At 36.6% G+C, this 13,210-nt stretch overlaps 1 protein-coding gene across 1 annotated transcript in view; it reads left to right on the forward strand.

Moving 5' to 3' along the window:
• EEA1 (early endosome antigen 1) overlaps window positions 1-13,210 on the forward strand; it is a 131,868-nt gene that overhangs the window by 73,445 nt on the left and 45,213 nt on the right. Inside the window, exons 11-12 of the mRNA XM_040234418.1 lie at window positions 5,475-5,813; window positions 12,113-12,262. Of these exons, the coding sequence (XP_040090352.1) occupies window positions 5,475-5,813; window positions 12,113-12,262 (489 nt within the window). The remainder of the gene's footprint in view (window positions 1-5,474; window positions 5,814-12,112; window positions 12,263-13,210) is intronic.

The raw sequence follows: 13,210 nt of genomic DNA on the forward strand, positions 1-13,210 counted from the left end.
GTGCTGGTTTCTGCCATGTGTCAACATGAATCAGCCACAGGTATATATATGTCCCCTCCCTCTTGAACCTCCCTTCCGTCTCCCTCCCCATCCACCCCTCTAGGTTGTCTCAGAGCACTGGACTGAGCTCCCTGAGGCACACAGCAAATTCCCATTGACTATCTATTTTACATATGGCAGTGTATGTGTTTCCATGCTACTCTCTGTATCCATCCTGCCCTCTCCTTCCCTACTTCCTTTTTTTCCTCCTGTCTAAGTGTAGAAAATATCCACGTAGACTTTAATTTTATCTTTATCTCTCAGTTTGATTTTAATTTCTTTGAGATCAGAGTTGACCTTCTACCTCTTGGAAACTGACCAGCGTTGTGCACACAATAGATGTCTATGGTCAGTGTAATTTATTTTGTATTTCCCAAGCGTTAAGCTGTTGGTAAAGGATATTGAGGCACAGATTGTGTGTGTGTATATATATATATATATCCACAAATACATACATAAATACACAATATTAAAGGAAGTACTGTGTCTTAGGAAGAATACATGGAATTGAGATGATTTACTATGATAAAATGGGAATGGTTTTGATTACGGAATAAGAATTTTCTACTACTCTTCCTAATCTTTACATAAGTGAGATTTCACAGTTTTTTTCTTTTCAAAGTTGTTTTCCTGTTTAGAATTTTTCACCAGCAAGTTCAGAGGTGCATCTGCTTTTTTTTTTTTCCCTATTGTCCTTGCTAATTGTCTCCCCCACCTCTCCTCACCCTTGTCTTTGGCAAATTCCATAATTGTTGACAAGGGTAATATCCAAGTGTTATGAATTTGGAATCTTGTGCCTGGTCTCTTGAAGGCTATTAATAAAATGTGTTGGATATGTTTTGTGGGTCATAGGCAACATCAGGGTGGATAGATGACATTATAAAATATAATGAATTGAAAAATAGTTGCTTTTGAGTTAATGTCAAGATTTTTAGCGTTAAACCTTTGTTTTTAAATTACTGGCTTTGAAAACTTAAAAAATAAGGCATAAATCTTGAAGACATTTCCTTTTTGGTTTCTAGTAAGAATTGTAATCTGACATTTAAACAAAATTCTGCAGCCCAGTTTAACTGTTTCCAGATAAATTCTGAACAAAATCATAGCTTATTTAAAGCTACTCATATGATTAATATAGGTCAGTGTCGGAGACTGAGTTATATTTTGGGTCTTACCTCTTACCCATTTTCCATCCTTTGTTGCTCTCCCTCTCCGCTTCTTGATAGTCTCAGGTTTAAGGTGCTCATAGGCCAAAGCAGAAGCCAGTTATGGCAAGTGGTAGTATTGCTCTGTATTACCACTGTATTGCAAAGTGGTATATTGATACAAAGAGTATAATGCAGTGGTCAAAGGCATGCCACTGACTGGCTGTGACACACAGCCTCCAATGTCCGATTCCTCTTTTGCTAAGAAGTACTATCATACTTATTTGCCTCTTAGGGTGATATGAGCACAGGAAAAAAAAAAAAACTTAATCTCTGTTAAAGTGCTTAGATCACTGCCTGGCTTTCAGTAAGCACCTCAGTGAATATTTGTTGTTACTGTTTTTATTTATCGTGTAAGTTTTGTGATGCAGAGTTGAGTCAAGACCAAGGTGGATGTTTTCCTAACTTATTGCCTAGTAAATCAGGAAAGACTGTTGAAGATAGAAATAACTTTTTAGCTTAGTCTTTAAGAATGCTTTCGAGTATATCACATGGCAGAGGGTTAATAGTATTTCATTTTGAGAGCTACATATACTGAAGGTATGGGGACATGTAGAAGCACAAGATACAAGATGTTGGAGAGCTACAAGTAGGTCAGTTTGTTCTTTCTCACAAAGCTGTTTTGAGTAACAGAGGAGACCCTTGAAACCACTTTGTAAGGTATCAAGCAGTTAAAAATGCCATTCTTTTTGCATTTCTTCTTGTTCCCTGGGTTAGAAACATGTGAATTGTTATTGTTTAGTTGCTCAGTCATGTCTCACTCTTTTGTGACCCCCCAAAATGCAGACTGCCGGGTTCCTCTGTCCATGCGGTTTTACAGGCAAGAATGCTGGAATGGGTCGCTAGTTCCTCCTCCTCCAAGGGATCTTCCCAACCCAGGGATCGAACCCGCATCACTTGCATTGCAGGCGGATTCCTTACTGCTGAGCCACCAGGGAAGCTGAACAAGTGAATAACACAGCCTGATACAGGGAAATTGCCCCGCAAGAAAACATGTTGAAAGAGCAGCTGATGAGGGGGTGAAAAGAGAACTGGACATTCAGATGGAAAGAATTTTGCTTACTCAAATAATTATGAGTTAAGCTTAACATTTGTTTTATATTTTAAAGTTGAATAGTATATGTTTTGGGGAGCATGAATTGATTCACTGTGTGTCTGAATTGTGTTGTGAAAAATATTTGACTTAATCATAACATGTGACTCTGCCACCTGACCAAGTCATACCAGATTCTTTTAATGTTAACTTCTTCCTTCACAGAATAGGGATGATAATGTCGATTTCATCTTTTGTTGTAAGGTTAATATGGAATGTGCAATTATATTTTCTTTAATGGGATTCTGCTATACTTACAAAACTCAATCTTCAAAAACCTTGTATTCACTAGACTCTGCCTCAGATTCTACAAGAAGGCCATAGTAAGAATGAAAAGTTTGTGATACTAAATATAGTTATGTAATGTACCATAACCTCTCAGTTCAGTTCAGTCTCTCAGTCGTGTCCGACTCTGCAACTCCATGAACTGCAGCATGCCAGGCCTCCCTGTCCATCGCCAACTCCTGGACTCCACCCAAACCCATGTTCATTGAGTTGGTGATGCCATCCAACCATCTCATCCTCTGTCGTCCCCTTCTCTTCCCGCCCTCAATCTTTCCCAGCATCAAATGAGTCAGCTCTTTCAAATGAGTCAGCTCTTCGCATCAGGTGGTCAAAGTATTGGAGTTTCAGCTTCAACATCAGTCGATAAACACCCAGGACTGATCTATAGGATCGACTAGTTGGATCTCCTTGCAGTCCAAGGGACTCTCCAGAGTCTTCTCCAACACGACAGTTCAAAAGCATCAATTCTTTGGTGCTCAGCTTTCTTTATAGTCCAACTCTCACATCCATAACCTCTGGGTGCTCTTTTTAATTTATATATAAAAATATATAATGTGAGTGGATTGGGTTCTTTTTAAAGGACTGGTTTAGGTTCTTTTAAATAAGTTTTAATTATCTTTCTGTGCAGTTAAACAGAAAGATTACTTTTTTAGGATAAGTGAATTTTAAAAAGACAATGATTAAGTATTTTTGCTTCTTAAAAATTGAAACTGTCTGAGGGGTCATTTAGGTATAGAACTGGTAGGATTACTTGGTCACTTAAACTCCAGTACTTTGGCCACCTCATGTGAAGAGTTGATTCATTGGAAAAGACTTTGTTTGATGCTGGCAGGGATTGGGGGCAGGAGGAGAAGGGGACGACAGAGGATGAGATGGCTGGATGGCATCACTGACTTGATGGACATGAGTTTGAGTGAACTCTGGGAGTTGGTGATGGACAGGGAGTCCTGGCGTGCTGCGATTCATGGGGTCGCAAAGAGTCAGACACGACTGAGTAACTGAACTGATGAGGAAGAAGACTCACTACCTCAATACTGACCTTAATTTTTGTAGCATGTTTTATAGTTATATCCTCTCCAGGTTCTTCTTATTTGTGAGCATGGTTACTTTCATAAAATTTAGCAACTTAGAATTTTTTTTAAAAAGGTGTAAGACATTCATAATGATCAACGAATAGGCTTAATTTAGCTTATGAATTTGAAAATAAATATTATTTTCTTAAAAGAAAATGTCTAAAATTAAGAAAGATGTGGAGTTACTAATGAGTAAGACAAAAAAATGCTTATAAAAAGAGAATTTTCCTAACCAGCAGTTTGACTCAAAATTATTATTATTCTTTTGCTAGTCTTTTGGCTTTACCCTTTTGTTTGTTTCAATTGGTTGGTCAAGACACATCTGTTTGCTAATTGCTGTAACCTCTGGGTGGTCTTTTTACTTTATCTCCCATCTTATTTTTCTTGCATATACTTTCATCACCTTTCTGACACTGTTTTCTATACTGTATTTCTATTTGATAATTTACATAATGAACTTTTTCTTAGACAAGTGTTCAAAAACCATGCCTGCTGTCTTTCTCACTCTGGTGCCTAAACTTACCACTCCCCTTGAGGTAATAGCGTTTGCTCCGTCCCCTTGTGCAACTTCTTTGTTCCTTTTTGTCTTTTTGTACATGAGTCATGAATACTTATTATTAACTCCTTTTGCCACTTTACCAAGTTCAGACTTTGTTTTCAGATGACTGTAACTTACTAGTTAGCCTCACCTGACTTTGCTCTCGATTTTTTTTTAAAAAATTGTGCACTCAAGAAATTTAATGCAGCTTTTGTAACTAATCTGTGTTTGCTTGTGCATTATGTTTTGACTTTTTTAGAAAATGTTTCTTTAAATGTGTGTTTTTAAAGGCCAGAGGCTTTGCCTGTCCTCTACTATTTCTGTATTATCCCCTTCTAGCACACTGCATATAAAAAGTGAGTATAATAAGTGTTCACAAATGACTGACTCATCAGGCGTTTATAGTGGCTTCTTATCCTGGTTTTCTTTCTTATAGAATTGAGTCAGAATTCTGATCCATGCCTCATGTGTAAATATCTTAGCTAAAAATACTCTATTTTAATTCTTTTTTTTCTTTATTTTTATTTGATTAATATTTTAGTTCTAAAAACTCTACTTTGACTAGGCTTTGACATTTGATTAGGCTGACTGACCCAGATCTTTGATTGGAGGTATATTTTGTACTGGATAGTATTGAGTAAAATAACAAAATATAAGGTAGGTAAGTAAGTGATGTTTTTTAGATCACTGTTTTTTATACGCCTAGAAAGAAATTTGAATAAGTCTTAAACTTGTGCATCTTAAGAATGGTGTTCATCAAGAAGAGCAAAAATGAGAGATCAGTAGAATTAAGAATACTAGAGCAGTAAATGGTATTGTTATGCTAAAGCTCTTACCAGCAGCTATGAAATTGCAAAGCCAAAAATCAGAATTGCCATACTGTTATTTAAAATAATTTTTAATAGCAGAGGGATAGTTTTAGTTTTTAACTCAAATGAGAGATTATAAATATGTTACATACCCTAAAGAATCTAGTTAGTAGGTTCTGGTGTTTTCATTTTGTGCCAAAATTTTGTTGGTAACTCTTAAATTATATTAGTAGAGCTTAGTGAAGTGGACCAATAGTAAGACCATAGGTTAGTATATAGCAATTTAATTCTTCTTGTTTAAAATATTTTCAGTTTTGATATTATACTATTGACTAAAACATTTAGTAGGGAATGATATTGCTCTGAAGATTGTTTGAATAATTGCAACAATTAAAAATATTAGGAAAGGAAAAAAATGTTAAATTGGTATTTCAGAACTTGACTGAAAAGTTGCAGAAGAAAGAACTGGACTATACTCAGTTAGAAGAGAAACATAATGAAGAGTGTTTGAGTAAAAAGAATATACAAGCAAGCCTTCATCAAAAAGACCTGGATTGTCAACAGCTTCAGTCAAGGTTATCTGCATCTGAAACCTCACTGCAGAGAATACAGGCAGAACTAGGTGAAAAGGGAGAAGCTACTCAAAAGCTCAAAGAAGAATTATCAGAAGTGGAGACCAAGTACCAGCATCTTAAGGCAGAGTTTAAACAGCTACAACAACAGAGAGAAGAAAAGGATCAGCATGGGTTACAACTGCAAAGTGAAATCAATCAAGTAAGAGCTGTTACTTTTATTTACTTCCTCCTATGGTTTCTTCTTGTGTTTGATGGTTGTTTGATCATAATATAGTTCATTTAAAAATTATCATTTAAAAAATTATCTCAATTTTTACATCCTGTCATATTGAGTCAGATCTCATTTCAGTTTCCCCTAAAATGATAGTATCTGTCATACAGTATTGTTGTGCCTTGTTTATTGGTTAATACAAACAAATTGCTTAAGATGATACCTGTCACATAGTAGGTACTCAGCAGGTATGTTATTGTAATAATTCATATTGTTGATCATAAAATTAAAATTAAAAATTAAAATTTTTTTGTCTTTTTGGCTTGTTACTAATTTTCAAAATATACTCAGTTAAACCAATAATATAAAAATTAGATATTTTAAAAGAAATTAGTTCTAACAAGTATTCTTATTAACTTTTTTATGTAAATAATCTCTATCAGATAAAATTTAATGGAAGTTTTGACTTTGCTATTAATTTATGAATTTTGTATTCTAATTATTTCTTACAGGTACCATTAAAAATTAGTAGGCAAATGGAAATTTGAGGGAGATTAAAGTCCTCAGCTACTTTTTTGAAAATTTTCAGCGATTTTTACTTAAAAGGCAGTAATATTTGCTTCTGTGGCATTAATCTTGTCTTCTTAGCCTGAGATACTCTTCCTGTTTCTCTTCTCCTTGATAAATACTACTTCACTTGTCGTGTTTTCAGAAATCTTTTTCTACATATCGCCACTTCTCACCACCACCCCACTGCAGAGATGGCTTAAGCATCTACATATCTTGATTACTTTACTTGTTATAGTCTAGCATATTATCATAACAGGTATCTTCACTAGACTCTAAAACTCTTTGGGTGCAAAGACCATGTTTTATTTATTTTTTATCCCAGCTACCTGACATATTGCTTATCAACAGATGTTTAATGAGTAAATAAGTGAATGAATAAATGGAGGCATTCATAATAGAAGGAAACATAGGCTTGGGGGTATCAATGAATAAATTAAATATGACTTAGATGTTTGCCTTTCAGTTCAAATATACAGATTGGGCATTTATGGTTTCTAAAAGATACAATACCTTGTTTATTAGAAGATACAAAGATGGAAAAGGAAATAAGACCTACCTTAAATGATTTTGTAAATCTCATTGAAGTATAAGGCAAGTACTATCCTATTGCAGTGAATGTGAAAATTAAAATGATTCCATGTATAATGGGAATTAGGAAGAGTTCTGCTGCTTTCTTTCCCCTATAGTACTTGATATTGTATAATTATTTAGCTGTTAATGTGAGCAAGAAAAGCTTGTTGTGAGAAGGAGGTGGTGCTTGAAATTGTGAATATTGGATAGGTTTTGACAAGTAGCAGTTTGAAGGCAGGAGGGTCTTCCAGGAAGAAAAATAAACTAGAGGTGTGTGTGCTAAGCTGCTCCATTTGTGCCCGACTCTGGGAGACCCCATGAACCTTAGCCCGCCAGGCTCCTCTGTCCATGGATTCTCCAGGCAAGAATACTGGAGTGGGTTGCTGTTTCCTCCTCCAGGGGATCTTCTCCACCCAGGGATTGAGCCCACATCTCTTACATCTCCTGCATTGGCAGGCAAGTTCTTTACCACTAGCACCACCTGGGAAGTCCCAGACTAGAGGCAGGGGTGTGTTATAAGAACCAGTGAACAGACGTTTGCTCTGAGGATATGGTGTATAGTAGTGGACTATTTTGAGGACTTTATTATATAGTCTTGAAAGCAGGCTGAGGAATTTGAGGTTCATTTGGTTGTCAGTGAATGGAGGGGGCAACAGGAATTTTTGTATTCATAACCATTTGGTTTAGTCACATTCCTGTACAAAATAAAGAGGTCATGCTGAAGACCTTGAAGTGATACGACTTACCTCCTTCCCTTCAGTATGCTCTCTGGATTCTACCTTCAAAGTGAAAGTGAAAGCTGCTCAGTCATGTCCAATTCTTTATGACCCCATGGACTATAAAATCCAAGGAATTCTCCAAGGCAGAATACTGGAGTGGGTAGTCATTCCCTTCTTAAGGGGATTTTCCTAACCCAGGGATCGAACTCAGGTCTCCTTCATTGCAGGTGGATTCTTTACCATGTGAGCCACCAGGGAAGTCCCTGCCTTCAAAGGAAGAAGTGAAAGAAAGTGAAGTCGCTCAGTTGTTGTGCCAGACTCTTTGTGACTCCATGGACAGTCCCTGCACTAAGCTCCTCTGTCCATGGGATTTTCTAGGCAAGAGTACTGGAATGGGTTGCCATTTCCTTCTCCAGGGAATCTTCCCGACCCAGGGATCAAACCCAGGTCTCCCTCATTGTAGACAGATGCTTTACCGTCTGAGCCGCTGGGGAAGTTCAAAGCCTGACTCAAATCTGTCTACTTCTCTTCATCTATACTGCTACTACGCTAATCTCAGCTGCTGCCATTGCTCACCTGGTCTACTGTATTAGCCTTTTTATAAGTTTCTTTCTTCCAGAGGGCCTTCTTTATCTATTCTCCATACAGAAAAAGTGGAAAACTGGAAGTGAGTTGTTCAGTCATGTCCGATTGTTTGTGACCCTATGGGCTATACAGTCCATGGAATTCTCCAGGCCAGAATACTAGAGTTCCCTTCTCCAGCGGATCTTCCTGACTCAGGAAGCCAACTGGAGTCTCCTGCATTATAGGTGGATTCTTTACCAGCTGAGCTACCAGGGAAGCCCATAGCCCATTCTCCACCCAGAAGCCAGAGACATTGTTTTAAAGTATGCAGGATGTAACTTTATTTCTCTTAACTACCTGGAGTGGTTTTGGTTAGATTTTGAATCCAGATGTCTTCTTGGTCATGTAAGCATATGAGTATAGTATGGTCCACACTATGTCTTCAGGCTCATCTTCTACCAAGTGAAGCCATGCTGGTCTCCTTTTAGTTCCTCAGGCACACCAGCAGTTCAACAGAGAGCTTTCCGGCCTTAGGTCCTTTGCCCATGTTTTTTCCTTAGAGTGTTCTTTATTTCAGCTTTTCACAAGACTTGCTTAAGCATTGTTTCTTCAATAAAGCCTTTCTGGACTTCTCTAAAAGATTTCTCAGGTGGTGCAGTGGTAAAAAAGCCACCTGCCAATGTAGGAGATGTGGAAAATGCAGGTTCAATCCTTGGATTGGGAAGGTCCCATAGAGAAGGCAGTGGCAACCCACCCCAGTATTCTTGCCTGGGAAATCCCATGGAGAGAGGAGCCTGGCGGATTGCAGTCCATGGGGTCGTGAAGAGTCAGACTGAGCATGCATGCACACAGGACCTCTCTATTTAAATAGATTGTTTTCCACTTTGGGCTTCCTTGGTGGCTCAGAGGTTTTCCGTTTATTCTGGACCCTTTATTTCAACAAGCTGCTTTTTAATAATACTTTTTATTGTATAATTTTTTGTTTACTTGCATATCTTATACCATTCCCTTTGTACAATTAGCTCCTTAATTTGAGAAATTTGTTGATTCTATACTCCATCTGTCTCTATGATTAGAGTTTTTAGTAAATATTTGTTGGAAGAATGGGAATAAACCTCACTTTAAGCCTTCTTGCATTGTCCTTAAAAGAGTGTAGGGATGAACTGGCTCTGTTTTGCTCTCCTCTGCATCCTCAGCTCCCCTTTCAGTGCGGACAAAAATAGATAGCTGGCAGTTGTCAACAAAGGACTTAAAAACAAAGAACCCCATATTCTTTATATTTGTATCTTGAGCACTTTAAAAATAGCCAATAGTACAGATAATGTTACATAATTAAAAGATTGGACATAATCAGTTCACTTTTTTAAATTAAAAAATTTTTATACAATTTTTAAAGGTTCCTTTTCATTAACAGTTACTGTGAAATACCCTAAGCCTGTGTGACACCCAGCAGTTTGTGTCTCCCACTTCCCCACCCATATATCCAACTTCACCTTTAATTGAATATGCCATCTCAAATAGCATAGTGGTTTATGAGTGTGGATTTAAGAACTGGCTCTCTGAGTTCTAGTTCTGTGGTCTACAAACTGTGTGAGCTTGGGCAAGTTATTTATTGTACCTTAGTTTGCTCATCTGTCAAATAAGAATAAGAATAGAATTGTCTTCACAGGATTATTATAAGGATTAAGTTAGTATTTGTGAACCTTTTAAAATGAGACCTGGCACTTGATAAACTTTACGAGCATAATGAGTAAAGAATTATTTATATGAATTTACAAAACTGAATTTCTTAGAGAACATATATATATGTTCTCTAAGAAACATATACATATATGTATATCTCAAAATGTAACTTTAGGATAGACCATTCTATTAATGATTCCAACATGTATTATTTTTACTCTAAACTTATTCTTCTGGTAACATATTAACTCTAAAATGATATAGGCATTATTGGTTAAGGGATTTGGGCCTGCTTCCACTCTTGTGCAGCTTTGATTTGTGACTCATTTCTTTATTAAAGATCAGGGATCTATCAGAGATTGTAAAGCAATGAATGACTGTTAATTATAATATACAGTATTTCTTTTTTCCACCACTTTAGTAAATCTTCACTTCAGAGCAACAGTTGTCTTTAATTTGGCGCTTCACTCTGCACATCAAAATCACCTGGGGAAATTTAAGAAATTATCAAAACCTCACCCTTGGCTCAGTTAAGTGATAATCTCTGGCATAGGCCCGGGTATTGGTTTTCCCTGTTACTGTACTGTGTAGTTGAGATTGAAAACCACTGCTTTTTAAAGTGTTGCTTTTTGGCAAATGATTCCTAAACTTTCCTGAAACTCAGTACTCTCTAATTCTTTTGTTAGGAAACATAGATTTCTGGGCTTCAGCTCAAATGTACCAAAGCTAAATTTTAGGGGAGAAGTCTCATTATCTCTGTGTTAATAACGACATTGGAAAATTCTTATCCAGCAAGTTAGAAACTCGATGTAGGGGAGAGATCACACATAAGAAATCACTTATGGGGATTAGATCTACTTCTTGTAGTGAGAAGCAGAGGGTTTGGGTAGTTATTACAGTGCTAATTCACTGCATTTTAAGAAGAGACAGAGGAAGAAGAAAATGCCAGGCTAAGGATAAGAATATAATAAATGAATGCTACTGATTCCTGTTTTATAACTAAAATAGGAATGGAATGTATGTTTTACTTTAGAAATTCACTTCAATTTTCTATTTTTTTGGCATCCCTGGGTGGACCTGAAACTTTACTTCTCTTTATTGAGTGTAGAATATGTTTTGACAGCCACATGTTGTTTCATAGCATAGGAAAATAGTGGGTGTCCACTTTTCTGATAGAACTTTATTTTTTCTTTGGCAGCTATGAATTTTTTATGGAGAAATATGAAAGTATAAAGCATATAAATGTATATTTGACGTAAAGGCTATAGATTTTAATATTTTCAGATATAACATGAATAGGTTTGATTGAAAACAGTTGTATAGAATGCTTGTTATTAATCTTCAGCTTTGCTGAGGCACATGCTGCAGTTTGACTTGATGTGTTATGAAGTTGGGGTGTACTCTTACAGTGTAAGCCTTGCCAAATGTCTTGCTTCCTTATCTTCGTGGTACTCTTTTTTGTTCTGCACTCCTAGCAGTTGTGCAGTAATACTTCTAAAATTAATACAAACCTTTTTTTTTTTTTTTAAACTGGACCTACCCCACCAGCCAATCCCATAAGAGAAACCAGCTGTTCTTTCTGGTAAAATTAGAGAAAATAAGGAATTCAAGAAAGTGACAGCTCTTAGCCCCCAGACAAGTTTCTTCTTTAGTTTTAGCTAGGTGGCAATTTTAAAGTTAATGAAATCACCTAATATTTTAATAAATGTTCATTCCTCTGTTTTACTTAGAGATTGTGTGCCAGTTTGAGGACTTGAGAATGCCGTGTGCTCTATTCAGTACCCAAATGTAAGAAGTCAGTTGTGGTGGTTCATGACTATGGAAAAGCAACAAGAATCATTTTGGATTTTTAAAATACTAGTAGAATAGGTCTGAGTGTGTCTTAAGTGTCTTTTTAAGTTTTGTTTCAAGCTCCTCAAGTGATTACAAGAGTTGTCTTTAAATAAGAGCCTTAGGTTCACTGTGTGTGTGTGTGTGTGTATGGTTTTTAAAAGTGTAAAAAACCTGAAACCTTTGATATGATTACAGTTTTATGTGAGTCATCATAATTTATGTGATTAGGCTCCTCTAAAGTATCATGAAAATTAATATATTTCTATTGGTGAAAAATAAAACATTGTTTGGAAATAATGATGATCAATGTGTTTATACATATATATGTACTTTTTTCCTTTTCTGAAGTTACATAGCAAACTTCTGGAGACAGAGCGCCAACTAGGAGAAGCTCATGGAAGGCTGAAGGAACAGAGACAGCTTTCAAGTGAAAAGTTGATGGATAAAGAACAACAAGTGGCTGATCTACAACTCAAACTTTCTCGTTTAGAGGAAGAGGTAAGCTCACGTTTCAGATGAGTTTCTTAGTACCTTTATTGATAGATTTAAAGTGAGTGAAGTTGCTCAGTCCTGTCTGACTCTTTGTGACCCCATGGACTGTAGTCTACCAGGCTTCTCTGTCCATGGGATTTTCCGGGTAAGAGTACTGGAGTGGGTTGCCATTTCCTTCTCCAGGGGATCTTCCTGACCCAGGGATCGAACCCAGGTCTCCTGCTTTGCAGGCAGATGCTTTACCCTCTGAGTCACCAGGGATCTTAAATGTTGTTGTGTTTAACCTTTTTATGGTCATGAGCTTTAATTGAATTTTTTTTTAGTTTGATAAAGTTAAAACATCTCCAGTAAAAACATCCTATTATTAACTACATTAAGTCATTTTTGTTGTGATTGTATTCCCTAAAGTTCTCAACAAAAATGTACAAAGAAGGCTATCTTCAGCTTTAGGCAGGTTAAATCCTTGGGGGGAACCTGTCAGGCTGCTCAAGAGGAGTCTTTCTACCCGGGAAGGACCATTTCCTAATGAAACTGAAAAATGAACAGCTGCTGATAGCATTATTGACACATAATTGGTGCATATAAACTGAGTTTGTACTTAAGGATTTTCTCTTTTAAAAATTAAGCATAAGATTGAATGCTATCCTAATTTTAATCTGTGGTTACCAAAAATGGTAACTATTATTTGGTTCAAGTAAAAGGTATCATTAAACCGTGTCTTTTATTAGAATTGAATAAACACTGAGAGTTAAAATCTATAGCTGCATCAAAAGATTTTCTTCTAGACCCAAATATTAATGTGTAGATTTTGCTATTGTTTCCTAATAAGTGACAATTAGGATGAAAATCCCATGGACGGAGGAGCATGGTAGGCTGCAGTCCATGGGGTCGCTAAGAGTCGGACACAACTGAGCGACTTCACTTTCACTTTTCACTTTCATGCGTTGGAGAAGG

This window comes from Oryx dammah, unplaced genomic scaffold (genome assembly GCF_014754425.2).
Source record: "Oryx dammah isolate SB20612 unplaced genomic scaffold, SCBI_Odam_1.1 HiC_scaffold_29, whole genome shotgun sequence".
NCBI classification, from domain to species: domain Eukaryota; kingdom Metazoa; phylum Chordata; class Mammalia; order Artiodactyla; family Bovidae; genus Oryx; species Oryx dammah.